General features: G+C 38.4%; 1 protein-coding gene across 2 annotated transcripts in view; it reads left to right on the forward strand.

Annotated features, from left to right (window-relative positions):
- The first annotated feature begins 8,476 nt into the window (after positions 1–8,476).
- DACH1 (dachshund family transcription factor 1) overlaps positions 8,477–18,623 on the forward strand; it is a 408,633-nt gene continuing 398,486 nt past the window's right edge. The window contains exon 1 of one of the 2 annotated variants that reach the window (XM_020290319.2): positions 8,477–9,843. In XM_020290319.2, coding sequence (XP_020145908.2) covers positions 8,990–9,843 — 854 coding nt within the window. In that variant the 5' untranslated portion in view covers positions 8,477–8,989. The remainder of the gene's footprint in view (positions 9,844–18,623) is intronic. The other variant, XM_076009384.1, reaches the window with a different exon arrangement.

Here is an 18,623-nt window from a genome sequence, read left to right on the forward strand (position 1 = left end):
AATATGGAAACAGTTTTAATTACCCATTTGACATTTACTGAGCACTCCACAAATGCTAAGCATTATATTAGATATCCAAAAGGAAAAGAAATGACTTGAGACCACCTGAAGGGAAACATATCAACAAGTGTAAATGCATAACATAATTGTCTTTCTCATCAGAATGGAGGGTGAAAATTATTACAACACACAGGAATTAAATCAGCAAAGATTCCTGGATGTGCTGCATCTTGAGCCAATTAGTATAGACTAGGATTTCTAACTTATATATAGGAAAGAGTTATTTTCTTTAGTTCCTTCTCCAAACATGCAAGAGTGGAGTATGAGAATATATTGGATATTTGAATGAACTGAACACTTGATTCAAAAACTAAAATTACTTTAAAGGATGTGGGAAAATATGTGGCTAAGGATGACAATGTTGTATCCTCTCCCCCAATAGAATTATACTCAGAGCCTGTGCTTGGGTTTTGCTAAGCAAGAATAAAGAAGTCTTTGAAGAATGCTTAGGAAGTGCTTTCTTATATAACAGGGTGCCAGTATCCCACAGTCTTCTCCTGAAAACTGGGGGAGTGAGGAGTTGATAGGGGAAAATCTGTTCAAGTAAAAAATTAAAAACAACCTAGAGCCCAGCATAAACATTATTAGTAGAGGTGGTGTTACTGTTTGTACTGATAATTTTAAAAACAGTTAATTTCTAAATTTAAAACAGGCCATGTGCGTTCTCAGATCCATTGTGTCTATCTTTTTCCATGTCATTGTTTTAAAAATGCACCTTTGTTTCAAGATTTAACCTTTGCTAAAGCACAGGGCTGAGACACAATCAACATCAAAACACCTCCCCCTTAAAACCAGTACTTCAGAGCCCTGTTAAATCAAAAGAAAAATTCTTTCTCTCCTCCCAGTCCCACAGCCCTCAGGATTTTAAATGGTAATGATCAGTTCATTTGAGAAAATGGCATTTTATTGCTTCCCTTCACAAGCTCTTAAGGCGTATAAGGTGTCTCTTTCTCAGTGATGTGCACCTCCTTTTGTTTTCTAGCATTACTGGAACTGACCTGGCATGGATCACTGGGTGAGCAGGCAATCTTAAACACTTCTCATATAAATTACTGGTTCCCTTCCAAGTGCAATTGCTCACAGGGTAATACACCATTTTACAACTCTGATAGTCTCTTCGTTCTACTGGGTTCCACACAGCCCACCAACCCCACCACCAGGAAATGGACAGACAAAAAGACTAATGGAGGTGTGAACTTCAGAAATGTACAATCTGGTTCAACTTCCAATATATGCGTAGAGGGCACTTTGGGATCCTTCAATTCTATTTCATTCTTGAATTCCTCTCAAATAATCTTTCATTGCCTTAAAAGCCATCAGTGACAACAAAAATATCTAAATAACACCCTCCACATATGCAGATACTATAAAAGCAAGAGTGAATAAATATGGACATCTCTTAAAATATATTTTTAAACAATTTCCAGAAAAGAAAACAATGCTCGAATTTTATGATTCACGTTTATTAGGTAGAAATGACACACTGTGCTTCTATGCAAATGAGGCTTTCATTAAATGAGCACTCCCAGATCCACTGGATACTAATGATGGCCACATTTTCCAAACCAATGTCTTTTTTCCCATGAACTCTAACGACAAGGTGTGTTTTTACTGACAGTTGACTTGGATCAGAGCATGCAGTATTGTATTTCAGGTTGTGGCTCCATAAAACCCTGTAACTTTCTTTGAAGTTAAACAGTGTCAATCTGTTTCCATGTCTGAATAACTCTTAGAAGAGACTGCCTGACCTAAGTCAACTCCTTGAAACATACTATTTCCCCATAATTGATGTTCCAAATGAATGTCCTTTCATAATAAAATGTGCTGGAAAACAAAACAGCTTTGCATCCGGCACAAGTTGCATCATAATTAAATTTTATTTTATCCCATCGAGGCATGCTAAATGTTGAGCAAAATATAATTTTAAGTAATTTGTTTGTATTCTTATCTGTAGGAGTTGGAAATTAACAGCGTTGCTAGTTTGCGTTTACTGTTAAGCCTGGAGAGCAGAGAGATTGCTTTGCAAACATTACAGTTATTATGTCTGCAGTTGGTACTCTTTGTATAAATTATTGATCAGCCAGCTTATTTTTCTTTCTGCTTAATGGATATTATAGCATAGCCGTTTACAACGCTATAGTTAAGGTTGTGTCAGCACTTCCATTATAATAAACCCTCTGTTACAGGGGTTTATAACTTGTTGTAAAAATTTGCTCTGGGCTGAAACTTGACATACAAGATCTCCAGCTAGAAGGTGGCAATTGTTGTTCTTTCAACTTTTTAAAAAATCCCTTTGTTCTGAAGAACAATAAATAAATAAACAGTTTATTCTTTTCTAACAATCCTTGACATTTCTGACTTCAAATAAAACAATTTTTATAAGCTATTTGTTGGACAATGGCCTCTTATTTAGTAAGGCAAAGAAAAATAAGAGACCAAGATAATAAGTTAAAACAACAATAACAACAACAAAGCACATAGGAAATCAATACAAACTTTTATAATCAAGTTAAATTACGAAGCTTAACATTACAGATTGTTTTAATATTAAACACATTTTTACACTGTAACTATGTCCTCTTCCCATCTCACTCCCAACTATGTATCTTAAGTTTTAATATGTCTTTATACTGATCTTCTTTAGAGGAAAATGAGTCTTGGGTTATCTAAAGAGAAAGGAGCATGACAATTAGAAAATGCCACATATGAAAAGGTACAACTAAATGTACAATATTTATTAACAAACTAGGGATTTAAATATCTGTCTGATTTTTTGATCTTCCTTTAATCCAGTGTACCATTCCTCTCACAATGACCTGATTTAAGAGATGAAGGGAATTAATCTCAATTTAGATTATTCTTGTTGCTGATTTCTTTTACAATCCAACTCTACAATGATTTCACTGTGCTTGTTTTTTTGTTTTTTTCTTTTTTTCTTTTTTAAGCAAATATTTGGCTGGACAACCCTGAATAGCAAGCCACGGATGAAATTAAGGACACTTACACTGGAAGTGAGTAGTGATAGGAAAGTATAACCAAATTATCATGGAAAGTTGACTGCTAGTCGTGGAAATGCAGTTTGAAGCCAGAAAAAAACAATTCCAGGATGATTCTTTTTTCTTTGTAACTACTCTTTTTGCTATTCCCTCTTCTGTATGGATTCAGAGATTTCTTAGAATATGCTCCATAATCAGTAAAGTATTTTCTGCTACATGTCACCTTCATTCTGAAGCAGAAGGAAAGGGGATGAGGATCGGTCAGGGAGGGGGAACAGTGGTACCAAATTGCCCCATTTGGCTCTGGGGTCTGTGTAAAGGGGAAAGTGAATAGACAATAACTATATGCATTCAGTAAGCATATATACAGTCCATGCATTTCCACGCAGTAAAGCAGATCAGAGTTATTTATAACCATTTTAACCACTTCTTTATTAAGAATAGGAGTTTGTAATATAAAGTTTGAGTGCTTCAAGTTATGGTGTGTTCACCTTCAGCTCCCAACCTTCTGTCCTTTGGTTAATTCATCACCAAGCCCTCTTGCGCTTGATTAGAGAAGGCATCAGTGAGATAAAAGCCTTACTTGTTGTTCATGAGAAGAGTCAAGGGGTTGAAAAGAGAGGGAGACTATGAAAGTGAGAACCACCAAAAGTCAGAAGTTGGAAAGAAAAGTGGGGAGAGCAGAGACAAAGTGTACAAGTAGGGAAGTATTTGCTTAAGGTAGTGGAGGTTTATCTGCTGAGCTGATTGGGAAGGCTGTGCGTCTGAGTTAAAAAGGCTTGAGAGAGTTACTTGGCATAATTTCTCCATCTTCAATGATTTACTACTGAAGTGCAAACATCAATTTTGGACTCTCTCCTGAGAAACGTTTAACAAAGTCAGTGAACTACTGGTACCCTAATATCTTTCTAGATTTGCCAAACTTTGATGGCTCTTTAATAAACCTATGTCCGAAGTTTATCTCAGTCTTTTTTTTTCTATTAAGGAAACAGGTCCATTAGTAAATATGTAGATGTAAAAATGATCTTCCTCTTTACTTCTCCATTGTGATATATCTTGGAATTGTTGAGAAATGCACTCCATTGTTAAAGCTATTTGTGCCGGGTGTGCTAATGCACTCTTTGATTGAGTGAATTAGCAGTCATAACAATCTGGCAGTCTGGCCATAGAAGTGTGCTCAAATTGATTTGTGTTATGGCTGGACTGGAAAATCTAGTGTTAGTTGTTTTTTGCCCTGGGGCATTGTTTGTACCAAACTCTACTTTTCATTTAATTTTCCAATACATTTTGAAAGATTGAAATGCTTGTGATCAACATTTGATCTACTTGCATTATTTTAAAAAAAAATTCTGAAAGTAATTTCAGATTCCAAAAAACCTTGCTTTCAATTAGAGTAAACATAATTAGAGTGACGTCGTGCTCTGAATGGTAAATCTCCCTTTGAATCTATTAAGCATTTTATCTCCTTGTCCTGTCACTGAAAGGAATTCAGTCTATATCTGGAGTATACATCTGTATTTTTTTGTACATGCTTCTAAGACAACTTGGGAAAAATTAAAATAATAAAATTGTAATGAATCTTTTCTTGTTGCCCTTTCTACATCTGCCAAATTGTTTCTATTTCACTCAGTGATGCTATAAAAAGAGGATACACAAAGCTTTTAGGAAAATTTGAGATATTCAAGGAATACATTCAAATATACCTTGGCTTTAAGTTGCTCAATTACCTTAGTTTTTTATATGCTCTGAAATATGCATTTTCTTTTTTTTTCAAATAACTGTATCAATTGCTGTCCTAAAACTCTGAAGATTTAAAGACATGACTTATCTTGGCTTTGTCAATATTTGTATCTTTCTTACAATCTTCTGCTTTGCAGTCATTTACCAGAATTATAATGCAGCATGAATAAACCTAAAAAATGACTATTGATTAAAGAGAAAGCTTTGTGCAATCATTTAGTCAGTTTCCCCACTTGAGAAATCAGTGAATAAAATAGGTCAATAGATAAGAATGGGATGGATGTAATACAGTGCTATGCTTCTCCGGGTTATAAAAAGGGTCAAAAATAAATCCCCATAGAATTCATGTTTTCATACTCATAAAATAAAACGATACTTACCAAATCCCAACTACAAGTCCATCTTTCTACAGATTTATTCTTCTTTAAACCACAGGTTTTGAAAGTATGTTTTTATGTGTCCCTGTTTCATTTCCTTGTCACTGCCCCTTTTAACCAAATAGGATGCCCTCATCATCGGACTAAAGTGCCTGTTGTCATCCAGGTATTCAGCGGGACTTTAGCTGGAACAGCTACTTTGTATTTTCTTACAGTCTCCTGCAACCTTACAGCTCTTCTCAAAACTGCGTTTCATACTGCATTGAACTCTGTATCCTGTGCTGATTTTTGTTAAGTAATAGGTGGTGAGACCTGAGACCACTCTCTCTATTAGTTCCCATTCGTACGGATCTCATTGTGGGGGGGGGGGGAGGAGGAAAGGAGGGGAGGGGCCAGAAGGGGGCAGAGGGAGGGAAGAAAATACCTTCCCTGAACTGGTACAAGCTAAGCTTCAAACGATATCCTAGGAAAGAAATTAAAGACTTCTTAATTAGTGCAGCAATTAAGCTTTCTTGGTAGCATTTTAATCAGCACAGGCCCTATCAAAGGACAAACAGAACGATTTGCAGGTCTTTGAATTTTAAACAGTCTTATTGATTTCAGCACAATACGTCTTCACAAAACACAGGGAGAATTTTCTAATATCAGTTACAGTACTTTGAGTTTTGCTTATGCAAATTGAGTGAAGATTGGGGAAGATGAGATGGAGGGAAAGGACCTGAAACAAGCAGAGATGTAAAACAATAAACAAGCAAGACAAAAGCTCTGAAAGCTAAAGATTAAATGGAGTGAGAATTTGAAATCTCAAGTTGATTTATCTGCTGTTGTTAAATACTGTTTGCCTTAATCATTGGCAACATTTCTCAAAAAAAGAAAAAAAGGAAAGAGAGAAGGAAAAAAATAAAGAAACCTTAAAATTTCTCAAGGCTTTTCTTTTCTACATATTTTAATTTGTGCTATGCGCCTTTTCTAATCCTATTGTTTGATCAAAGGGGTAAGTGGTGGTTCCTTGAAACGATTTAGAGACCTGAGGTCGAGGAAAGAGCTCATTCAGTTGGGGGCAAATGCCCCCAAGCCCTGCTTCTGAGTAGAGCACGTGTTAGTAGGCACGGGTTTCCCTGCAGTAGAAAATGTAGAGTTTGCTTCGAAGCAGGGTGGGATTATGACTTGATCTGCTATCATTACTTCCTGTCTGTGGCTTCCAATTGTGGCAGGTATTGAGTGAGTGATATTTTAAGGAAATGCGAGAAATGAGAATGGTAAGGGCAGACGCTTGGCTTTTAATTATCATTGTTTTCCATTTGTGGGTCTAGAACTTAAAGTGGTAAAGCTGTAGTTTAATGTTTTAAAACCATATCGAAATTTATTAAAGCTAGCCATACAATTCCAAAATAAAATTAGCTTTTCGGGGTTTAATACTTTCTTCCTCCCCTCCCCTCATTGACATAGTAATTTAACATTTTTTAAAAAGGCCATGTTTTCTAAAATGTGCATAAATACCTCAAGAAGTATATCAATGTATGTGATATATATTGAATCTGTACTTTTGAGGACAGATTTGAGGACTGACACATTAATAAAAATTATTTCTGAATTTATTAAAATACATTGGCTAACAAGGCCAAACCACTGTGTATACTTTACCTATTCTTATAGAAGTTTGTCAACTATACTGCAACAATCAATTTTCTGAATTCTTATAACCCAGGGAAGCTTCCTGGTATTACTGCTGTGTCAAAAAGTTTAGCATAAACTTAGTCTAATTAGTTAATAGTGTCGTATTTCTCTGTAGATAGTACTTTCTGCACCTTTTGACACTACACTTAAAAGAGTTCAAAGGATTAAAATGACAAAGAGAAATGTGATAATGATTTCAACACCAAAATGGCAAAAATTTCATTAGGAAATTTCCCAACAATGTGAAGCTGCTTCTAATAGTTTATTTTTAAAATCTGTCAAATGCTAAAACATTGCTTCATATCTTGTGAAGTTACTGAACATGTGTAGACAGGTTCAAAGCCCAACTAAATTAAAATTCTTAGAGATATAAGCAGCAAACAAACTTGACCTATGTTCAAATCATATGTTGGTCAAAAATCTTTGAATAAAACCTTCATGCAACAAGTTATAAAAGGGAAGAAAAAGAAAGAGGAAGGAAAGGAGGAAGAGGAAAAGGAGAAGAGTCAGTCTAAACTAAGCCCAATGTTGTTGTAAGTACACCTACCCATTTTGCCTTTACAAGTCAACTAGCGAGCTTTGTGTTTGTTCTTCTCGTTATTTACAAAACATATTTTCACTTACAAATTGAAAAGGACTTTCCAAAAATACATTGGTACCTTTCAAATATGAAAAAATTAACTATTGAGTTATTCAAAAAACACATTAGCAACTAGCCTTGGGTCTTGAAGGATATGAGGATAGCTGGTTACTGTGCAAGACAGGTGAATTAATTATAGAGTTTTGGGTAAGAAAAATCAGTGTCTTCTTGTTTTCCACTTTCTAAATCTTCAAGGGTGCCTTATCTCTTGTGTAACAGGCATTTCTGACTTGTCTTTGGGGTGCAAGTGAAGTTATTCCAAACCATCTGCATCGTGGCAAGCATTTCTTTCCACAATCTATTAGGAAACAAGACATTGAATACAGAGCATTCCATTATTCTTAAGCGATTTCGGACTGACTTTCTTCCCAGAACTTGAAAGCTGTCCTGGAATTTTCACTATCTTTACATAAACAAATAATTTAATAGAAAAGGAAAACAACCAGATGCACGAAAGCATTACGCTTTTGCTTACATGTTGATTTTTGTTTTCTTCAAAAATAATTTCTTAATAATCATGAAGTGGGAGTGTGTTTTCATTTCTATCTCATTGCAAAATCGCGTGGAGCTATATCCTAAATCCTTGAAGGAGAGAGCTCTCGGAGCGCTCTAAGTTGGCAGACGATTGTTTAGAAGCTTTTGGAAAAAAAAAAAAAAATTACGAGCCGTCGCGGACGAGATGGAATATTAGACATGCAACCTAACGGTAGGAGTAGAAGAGAAGTAGATGATCGCTCTCTCCTTTTCCGATCGCCACTTCTGTGTCCCCGGCTTCTCCTCTCCGTCCCTCCCACAGTTTCTCTCCGCGCCCTCCCCCTCCCCTCCTCCTTTCCTCGCGCGCTCTCTCCTCCTGCGTCTCGCGCTCTCGGAGTCTCTGCTCCGAGTTCCTGGTTGGATAATTTGGGTTAATACTAGTGAGTGAGGTTTTTGCGGCTTCAAAGGGTATTTCAAGTTTCCGGAGCTCCTCCCCTCTGCACCGTGTGACAACAACAACTCGTCCAGCCGGCAGCCTGCACTTTTCAGCTCATTTTCTCTCTGTCATTCCCCTCTCAATCTTTGATCAATGTACTTGCCAGGGAGAACCCAAGTCCTTCAAGCCTCCTCCTTTTCACCTTCATCCTTAACTTTGTGCTAGAGCGGGACCCACACCACCACAGCCGACCCTCCCCGCCCCCGCCCCCCCGCCACACCAGCCCTCGATCCCGGCCCCGGGAGAGGACTCGCATTTCGACTTGCGGGACACTTTTGTGCGTTTCTCTCCGGAGCGCCTCTCCCGCTCGCTCGCCCCTCCTGCGCTCGCTCGCTCGCTCTCTGTCGCCTTCACCTCCTTTCCCCCGTCTCTCTCTTTCTCCTTCCCGTCCTCCCCCAGAGTAGTTGTTGCTGTTGTTGTTGTTGCCCTCCTCGCTCCTGCTCCCCCCTTGTCCCCCCTTCCCCTCGCGGGGGTGTGTGGCAACTTTTCCCCTCGCTTCTCCTCCTTCTGTCTCCCCTTATATGTGACCATGGCAGTGCCGGCGGCTTTGATCCCTCCGACCCAGCTGGTCCCCCCTCAGCCCCCGATCTCCACGTCTGCTTCCTCCTCTGGCACCACCACCTCCACCTCCTCGGCGACTTCGTCCCCGGCTCCGTCCATCGGGCCCCCGGCGTCCTCCGGGCCAACTCTGTTCCGGCCGGAGCCCATCGCTTCGGCGGCGGCGGCGGCGGCGGCGGCGGCCACAGTCACCTCTACCGGCGGCGGCGGCGGCGGCGGCAGCGGAGGCGGTGGCGGCAGCGGCGGCAACGGAGGCGGCGGCGGCGGCGGCGGCGGCAACTGCAACCCCAGCCTGGCGGCCGCGGGCAGCGGCGGCGGCGGCAGCGGCGGCGGCGGCATTGGCGCTGGCGGCGGCGGCGCCTCCAGCACCCCCATCAACGCGAGCGCCGGCAGCAACAGCAGCAGCAGCAGCAGTAGCAGCAGCAGCAGCAGCAGCAGTAGCAGCAGCAGCAGCAGCAGCAGCAGCTGCGGCCCCCTCCCCGGGAAACCCGTGTACTCAACCCCGTCCCCAGTGGAAAACACCCCCCAGAATAATGAGTGCAAAATGGTGGATCTGAGGGGGGCCAAAGTGGCTTCCTTCACGGTGGAGGGCTGCGAGCTGATCTGCCTGCCCCAGGCTTTCGACCTGTTCCTGAAGCACTTGGTGGGGGGCTTGCACACGGTCTACACCAAGCTGAAGCGGCTGGAGATCACGCCGGTGGTGTGCAATGTGGAACAGGTTCGCATCCTGAGGGGACTGGGCGCCATCCAGCCCGGAGTGAACCGCTGCAAGCTCATCTCCAGAAAGGACTTCGAGACCCTCTACAATGACTGCACCAACGCAAGGTAAGTAGCGCGGGGTAGCCTCCGCCGCCCGCGGCCCCTGCCCACCCGCCTTCCCGCCCTTCCCTCGCTCCCTTCCCGGCGCCGCTCGCTCCGCGCGCCCTCGAGCCGCGCGCCTCAGCGAGCGCGGCCCTCTCCTCTCCTTCCTCGGGGCTCGCCAGCCGCGCCCGGCCCCCTGAGAAGTTGGCACCTCACTCAGCCCAGCTCTTGCTCTTCCGGCCCGGTCCGCCCCTCGCTCGCCTGGGCACCGGGGCTTGGCTGCTGTGGGACGCTGGAACCTCGAGCCTCGGGGCGGAGGGGGCGGGAAGGAGGAGGACGGCGCCTTTCCAGGAGCCACAGCCCCCTTCCCCGGGCGCACCGGAGTCTGAGGACCCCCCGGCGCGACTGCCGGTGTTTGTGCGCTCTCCGTGACCTGGGTTCCACCACAAGCCTCCTGGCACCCGTGGGGCTGGTTGGCGGCGCCGAGCGGCGCCCCAGGGGCTGCGGGAGGTCGTGACCTGCCCCGCTGGGTTCGGGGAGCGGGGAGACGCGCTCCGGTTGAGGGGCCCGCTAAGTAGCCGAGGGAGTGGATCAGCAGCCAAGGGGTTCACTTTGGGGTCGGGAGAGGAACAGCCCCCAAGGCTGAGAAGCCTGGGGCAATCCCGGGGGACCAGCAGGGAGTTCAGCTCCGAAGCCCCGAAGGGAAGCCCGGGGAGGGGAGGGGTCTGTGTGTTCGCGCATGTGTGCGTGTGTCCGCGTGTGAGCGTGTGTGTGCGCGCGTGTGTGTGCAAAGGAAAGAAATGGATACGTTTGCCCCGGGGCAGATGTGAGGGCACCAGCAGGTTTTCTTCTGTAGGGGGAGGTGACCGGGTGCCCAAGACTCTTGAAACCTCAGAGAGATTGGGAAGGAAGACCACAGCACTCGCTCCTCTGTCTCTTTCTTCCCAAAGTCTTTCTCTTTCTTTCTTTCTTTTTGTTAGTAGCTTACGCAACGAGCAGGTGCACGCTTTGCTCTGGGATGCTCTGCGCCTGAGTACTCTGTGCCTTGACTTCCCCTGCCCAACAAAGCGCGCGCACAGGGAGGCCGCGGGACCGTCCCAGGCCAGACCAGTTTTATGCTAATGAACGCTCAGTGGGGGAGGATCTACCGAGAGGGGGCGGGAGTGGGGCAACTTGTCAGTTTCGGGGTAGAGATGATCCTTCCACCGCCCCCCCCCTTCACAGTTCCGCTTTGTCCCCACAGTTCGCTGCAGGGAAGCGCAGAGGGAAAAGTTCAGACAGAGATGCCGGGAGAAAGAGAATAGGGAAAGTTGAAGACCTGAAGCGGGCACGTGGGAACTGCGCTCAAAATTTGCGCGGAAACTTCGGTACCCTCTAAATAAGTTTAAAGACTGGGAAAAGGAACGGAGTTGGTGTGCTCCAGGGCAGAGTTAGGGACTCTGAGGTGGGAAAGAAAGAGGTGTAGGATGAGACCACAAAGAAATTGGGGTGAAAAAGCGTTAGCTGTTTCTTCTTTGGAGACAGACTCCTCGCTCGTGCCTAGGAGGGCTGTAAAACGAAAAGGATTCAAACTGCAGCCCAATAAATGTGCTGTTCTGACCTAGCTAGACATTCTCTTCCATGTTTATCTGCCATTCTTTACATGGGGGAATGGGTGTGTGTCTTGGTTTAGAACCTTCATTTCGACTATTTTTGGGTAAATACTGAGAGTGTGTGTGCGTGTGTGTGACAGAGTGTGTGCGCGCGCGCTCGCGTGTCCAACTGTATAGACAGGTGGCAGTAAAGATTGGGGGGGCGCATGGAACCAAGATCATTAAATGTCATTTAATCGGATAATTGGAGTTCTTGGTCGCCTAGAATATAAAATATTTGCCCCAAATCTTGTTAAAACTATTTGAACTATTAGGGCACAAAATTGTTCCAGAGTTATGAAGAATGCTAGGTGAAATTTGAAGCCAGTTCATATATGATTGCTATAAAATTGTCTATCCGATAAATTGTGCAAGTGAAAGGCTGTTTTTCTCTTTAGCAATCAAACATTCACTCTCCTCTGAATCCTCTTTGTGTGTTTCTTCCACCACACATTGTACTAGATAATCTCAGTGTCCAATTCTCTTTTTCTCCCTCTCTCTCTCACACACACAAAATTGCTTGAGAAAACTCTCTTCAATGACTGCATTATAATGCATGTTATAATCAGTGTAAAACTTGCTTTTTTCTCCCTGAATTTTTACCTGGACTTTGAATTGAAGTCTTCACCATAGGTTGGAGAACATTCTTAAAGTTATTAACCACATTTTTAAAAAAGTTTTTTTCCCCCTTAAGGTTACCAGCAGCTCTGGAGTTTAAACTTGCAGAGCCAAGATAAGTTAAATCCAGTGGAACTGTTTATCCCTTCAAAAATGTCTCATCACTACTGTAATTATATTTTAATCACCTGGCCCCAATATTTTGCAATTAAATGTCTTGTGGTAAAACCCTATTTCAAGTTATTTTAAGTTAAACGTGGGAAGTTTGTGGATTTAGTATTGGATTTTGATCTTAGATCAATGAAAAAGCTTGTTCAAAGTTAAATACATGCAAATAGTGTAGTGATTAACTTGAGAAAATGTTTAGTTGCAGATAGCTGCCTATGATTTTCTAAACTCTGCGACTGATTAAGGAAATAGAAAACTTCTAATTGAACTCCTTCTTACCAAAATATAATGTTTGCATTGTGATATATTATTTTTGATGATTATTATGAGAGTTATCTTATTTCTTAACTTTCAAAGCACTAACCTAAAATGTTTTGCATCTTAAATTTACAAAACTAACATTATTTTTGTCATTCAAATCCAGTTTATGTCTTTCTAGTAAGATTCGTTTTCATTCACCTAGACATACTGATTTCTTTCACTTTGGTTTCTTTCTCCTCTAGCTACTTAAACAGAGGAAAGGGAAATTTATGCAGAGTATAAGAGAAACTTGAAAGAGGGCAAACTATATAAAATTATGTATATATATATGTCTCTCATATATATAATGTGTGTGTGAGAAACATAAAATCTTAGTATTCTCAGCTTTTTACAGAGCATATATCTGTCTCTGTTCCCTGTTTAGGTATCAGGGAATTTGAGGAACCAAAATGATGCTAAAGAAAAGAAAGGTTCATCAACTTGCTCAAAGTGGCTCAGTAAGTTTAGTAGCAAACCTTAGAGTAGATTTAATTTGCTTGGGGCTATTGCATTAGTATGCTATCTATGAAAACTAGAATAAATGTTCAAGCCATCTGTCATTACCACAAGGAGATGAAAAAAGAGACTATCACCTGCTAGACAGTAAAGCTAAAAAAATAAAGGTCTCAAAATATGAAAGAAAATATAAGGAAATATATTTAAAAGTAGTTAAAGGGCAAAGTCTGACCTTGATTCGCTTCCTCCAATTATTTTTTTTTAAACTAAACATTAGTTGCATGAACTTGGCTGTTACAACAGAGGTCAGTTAATTAACTGTTTACCATTAAATAACAACAACCAAAAAAAAAGAAAAGTAATTATGTACGTGGTCAAGTCTCTGTTTGTATGAGTCAATTGCTTGTTTATAGATTTAGGTTGGGATTCAATTTTCCGTGAATTCAGGTAAAAATAAAAAGTGACCCTGTTCTTTCATGTTACCTAAAATGCTTATTTCTTTAATCAGAAGATGATTTTTACTCAAGCTCTTTCAAACCAGATTGTGATTTAGGTTCTATGAAGCCCTAGATTTGAGAAGTTTTTAACCTGAGTAGGTTCCAGTTAGTTTTATCAGACACTCTATAGGCACATACATATATTCACAAATAGTATTCTTTTGTCTTAAAGTCGATATCAACCATGGACAGAAAATTGAAAGACTTTCTAAGCCTTTTATGTTTCAGTAGTAATATGTCCATGAAAATTTATTATAAGAAGTGCAAAATATTTTTCAATTCTTGGCTCTTTTTTTTTTTTTTTGTCTGGAATTTTAATAAAGATGGCAAGCTGAGAACCTATATTTATTTAACATTTCCCCTGTTGCCTGCTTTTCAGTGGCACAGATTTATGCACCGATATAGAAAGTTTCAAAATAAATACAGATTCCCTTCTAACAGATAATTATGATACTTGGCACAGAGAAATTCAAGAATTACTTCAAATGACGAGACACTCTGCTTTTGAAGTTTTTGCATTACAGTAGATTAGTGGTGTCTATAAAGCCTAAATGTCTCGTTTTATAACATTTCAAAAAGAATAGGGCATAATTAGAAGACTAAAGCATAAAATACGGAAGTTTGGTTCAACAACTTATTTTCGTATACTTTAGAAGTTTAGCAAATTATACTTTAATAATTAATATATGAACAAAATGTAAGAATATTCTAACCTAAGGTTTACCTTGTTTAGTCAAATCATATTATAGGATATAAATTCTTGAGTTATTTGAATAGTATCTTTCAAATATTTTTCTTGGAGTTAGTCTCCAATAATACCATAATCAATCTCACAAGTGTGCATGATCATGAAGATGCTTTAGTTTCTGATCTCCACAGTTTATTAGTTAATGCTCTTAGGCAAGAAATTTGATTCCTACATGTGATATTTTATTTTGTGTAGCTTAAAATATTATATAGAATAAACTACATGGCAGGCTTTTTTCCCCCCAGAGTTTTCTTATGCAAAATTTTTTTGTATCACATTTGATACAGAATTTTTAAATCTTCATTTTATTAGTCCACATATACCATTTTTTTTGTTTAATCTGTTACATTTCACTGAAGTTGCATGTAAATTACTGAGACAAATATTAGCCACCCTCTTTTTGCCTCGCTACCTCCCCCAACCCTCTGAGATGTGACACCCTATATTGATTAAAGTCTTGGCAGGATTGGAGCATAAATCACTCTTCTCTTTGGCGATTTACTACGTGTGATTCACCAGCATGGGAAAACATAATATGCTTTATTGTTTCTCATCTGATGTTTTGTTTTTGGAATGTAAGTAGCATTTGTAAATTAGCTTAATGTGCAACCAAGTAGTTGTTATTTTAAGAATAATTTGTGCTTTGACTATCAATTAGTATTATTTTATCTTTCCCAGTTATTTTACTAAATCGCTTCATAAAATTGCCTTTGTCAATCAAGGAAAATAGTCATTTAAATTGCATTGTATTAGCAACATGGAACATGACTATTGCAAAATATAATAGGAAATGAAACTCTCACAGGTTGTAAAATGTCTTCCTTTGAATCCTTGTCTGAAGAAATTAATTTGAAATATGCCTTCTAAGTAGGTACAGGTGAGTCTCCCAGATTTCATTAAACATTTTTGACTTTAAGGATTTTGTTACTTGGTTCTTTAAAAAAGTTAAATTTTGAATTTTATCTTTTAAGGATTTAATTTTCAGATTGTTCACCAGAAAAAGTCACATCATATACCTTTAAAAAAACAGGAAATATAAAAATTGATATCAACTATTTGGGTATTTTAAAATGTAATTAAGATAAAGTTTTATCGTTGGGTTGTTGTAAAAGTAGAATGACCTTAGCATATGCCAGCATGTGCCATTTTCTTTTCTGAGGTAATTCATTTTGATTGGTCACTTATATATATATGTGTGTGTATATATATATATATATAGTATATATGTATACATTTGTCTAAATATTATATATGTAATATATTAGACTATGTATATAGTATATGTAGCTTAAATATTCTAGCTAGGAATACATTATAGTTTTAGGCTTTGGGACTGCATTAAGGGGCTCCTTTTCCATATATTTGTTATGTTCAATAATTAATTTTTTAATGAAGAAAACCCTGAATTAAAAGTCCACTTAATGGAGCTTAGATGAATGTAATATCAAAGGCTCTGATATGCACAGATACATATATCTCTGATATGGTAGAGGCTCTGTGCAAACCTACATTGTGCTCAAATTCCTTTAGTTTCCTTCTTCCCAATTTGCCAAAAGTATTTCTAGTAAAAAGTAATTTTTGTTACCATAGCTGTCTTTTAAATAAGTTCTATTTGCTGATATTTGCTTTTCAGCATATGCCACAGACAGGAATGATTTCATTAGAATAGTGTAGCTAGTTTACCAAATTCTTGCTTTGGAACACAAAAATGCCAAGGTTAAGATATTTATATTTGGTCCAGTAATGAGCTATTATTAGATTAACTGGTGGATCACTTTGTTAGACAGACCTATTTTTATTTTAAGAATGTTTCTGAGAATCTGTTAAGCCTGTGTCCATTGTTGCTAGTTACAGACAGCTAATGATTATTTTTATGTATAAATGTTCAAATGACAATGAACAGAATTTTCAATCCATTATAAATTAGTCAATTAGACAATCAATAAAAGCTCATTGCTTTTCAAATTAATGATGGAATTAACATTAGTTCAATTAAATAGTAAATAAATTGTCCAATTTTTAAAAATGTATGTCAAATCATATATAGAGAATGACTCAAATCACCACTTGATTCAAAGTCAAGAACCTTGAACCAAGATGAATTAAAAAGTTCCTGGGGTATTCTGACAAGGATTTCCTCTAGAAGAGAAGAGCACTCTAATTTACCCATTTTAAAAAAATTCATCTTTACATTTTTCTAAATTGGATACTGAATTTACCAATGGCTGAATTGTGTTAAAGGTGTGGTTTTGTTGCTTCCTCATCCAAATTGGCTTGGAGTTGATCCAGAATTTCAAGCTGGGATTGATCTTCTGCACGTTTAAATGTATGTGACTTGATTGGAAGTTGTCAAAGACAACTTATTAAACTGGAATACTCACTGTGTCATTGTTTACTTGGTCTTATTTTGTTGGTTATAGGAATATTGAAGTGTCCTAAACCATGCAGCACAGCAACACACCGAGTAACCAGTTGCTTTCCAAAAAAGTTTTAGAGAGAGGTGTGTGCGTGTGGGCACTTAACTGAAGCATCTAAAATAATATTATTGTATAGGTTGAATACAATACCTGGAATACATTATATGTTTCTAGCAGGAATTCAAAATAAAATAAGCCAGGCACAGAAAGACAAGTGGTGCATGATGTCACTTATATGTGGTATGTAAAAAAGTTAAATTCATAGCAGAAAGTAGAAATGGTGGTCACTGGGGGCTGGAGACCTTGGTCAAAGGATATGAAATTTCAGTCACAGAGGAAGAATAAGTTGAAAATATCTATTGTATAACATGGTGACTGTAGTTTCTATAATTTCAAAAATATAAATGTAGTTTAATTTGACTATTAGTAGACCTTTAAAAATCCTTCAGTGAATTTTGAAGGTAGCATATGTTTGACAAAAAATTGGATGTCCTTTTAAACCATGGTTCTATAAAGCAAATATTGAAATAAGCTACATAATATATTGGTTGATTCTGGTTAGTAACATAGAATAATTGAGGAATATTTTTCTTAGTTTAAACGAATTGAGTGGTAAACATAAAGTATTAAAAAGTCACAGTGTTAAATTACCTTTGAATTTACATGGTATCAAATGTTTCTAAATAATTAGATTACCCTCCCAGTCACAACAGGAAAAAAATTACCTTATTTTTCTTCAAGGACAAACAAAATATATCTTAGGAAATAAACTGTACTAGTTGAAAGGGAACTATTTTATGGAAGCGTATAGAGAGGCATTTGCAGTAAACACTTGTTAATTCATTTTAAGGGATACTGATCATTTCTTAAGTAAAGGCAATAAATCTCTAGAATATGTTAATCAGGAAATACTTCATTACATTCACTTATCAGGCAGATAAGAGTATTTTTTAAAAATCTCAAACTATATCCTGAAATTTTATAAATAGCAACAGTAAATGGGCTATATTATTCATAGTCTTATATTTTAAAAACATTTCATTTATGTATGAACAAAGTTAATCACTGAAAGTGTAACAAATCTTTGAACTCATCACAGGTCTGCTACATTCAACAGTACTAATTCCTATTTTATATTTAAAATTTTGATTTTCCTTTAACTTAGTTCATGGAAATGATAGTTATTTCTTGAGTTAGCACTTTATGGTTTAATAATGCCTTGGAATTTTAAAGCAATAACTTGGAACACTTTTAATTTTCATATTACCAGTCACATCTTTTATAGTAGGATGGATGTTCTTGTGTGTGCAACAAGTCTAAAATTTTTATCAGTATTTTAGATACTGTGGTGAATATTTTTATATAGATTAACCTTAGCCCATTTGTAGTGCTATGTATTTATGCTTTAAATAATTATAATGCACTTGGAAGAAAAGCCTTTACATATATGTAATGTGTGCATGTTTAAACACACACATACCTGCAAACACACACACTTGTAGAACATAGGGCCATAGGACAAATAATTTACCAATAAGATTACTTTTTATTTTGTTTTTCATAACACATAGCAACATAAAATAACCCATGAAGAAACAGATTCTACTTTACTGAATGACAACAGAAAAGATTAAGTAGAGTAAAATAAATAATTTATATTTAAATATTTAAAAATACAATTATATACAAGATTATATGGTTACTAGGACAATGATTAAAAACTTAGCTTACAATTTTTAAACCTTTATTTTTATAATTTAATGTACTTTTGATTCTCTTTAAAATGATTCTCAAATAGAATCATTTTATTTGTATGAAATAGATATTAACTATTAGGTGTTAGAAAGTGAACATTATTGGATGACACTAAATGTGCTCGATGTCTCTGCTCTGGTTTATTTCATTACCTCTTGCACTTTATAGCAAGCATATCCTTTAGAATCAGTGAATAAATGCAAGGAAAACAATT

The sequence above is a fragment of the Microcebus murinus genome, chromosome 13 (assembly GCF_040939455.1).
Source record: "Microcebus murinus isolate Inina chromosome 13, M.murinus_Inina_mat1.0, whole genome shotgun sequence".
NCBI classification, from domain to species: Eukaryota; Metazoa; Chordata; class Mammalia; order Primates; family Cheirogaleidae; genus Microcebus; species Microcebus murinus.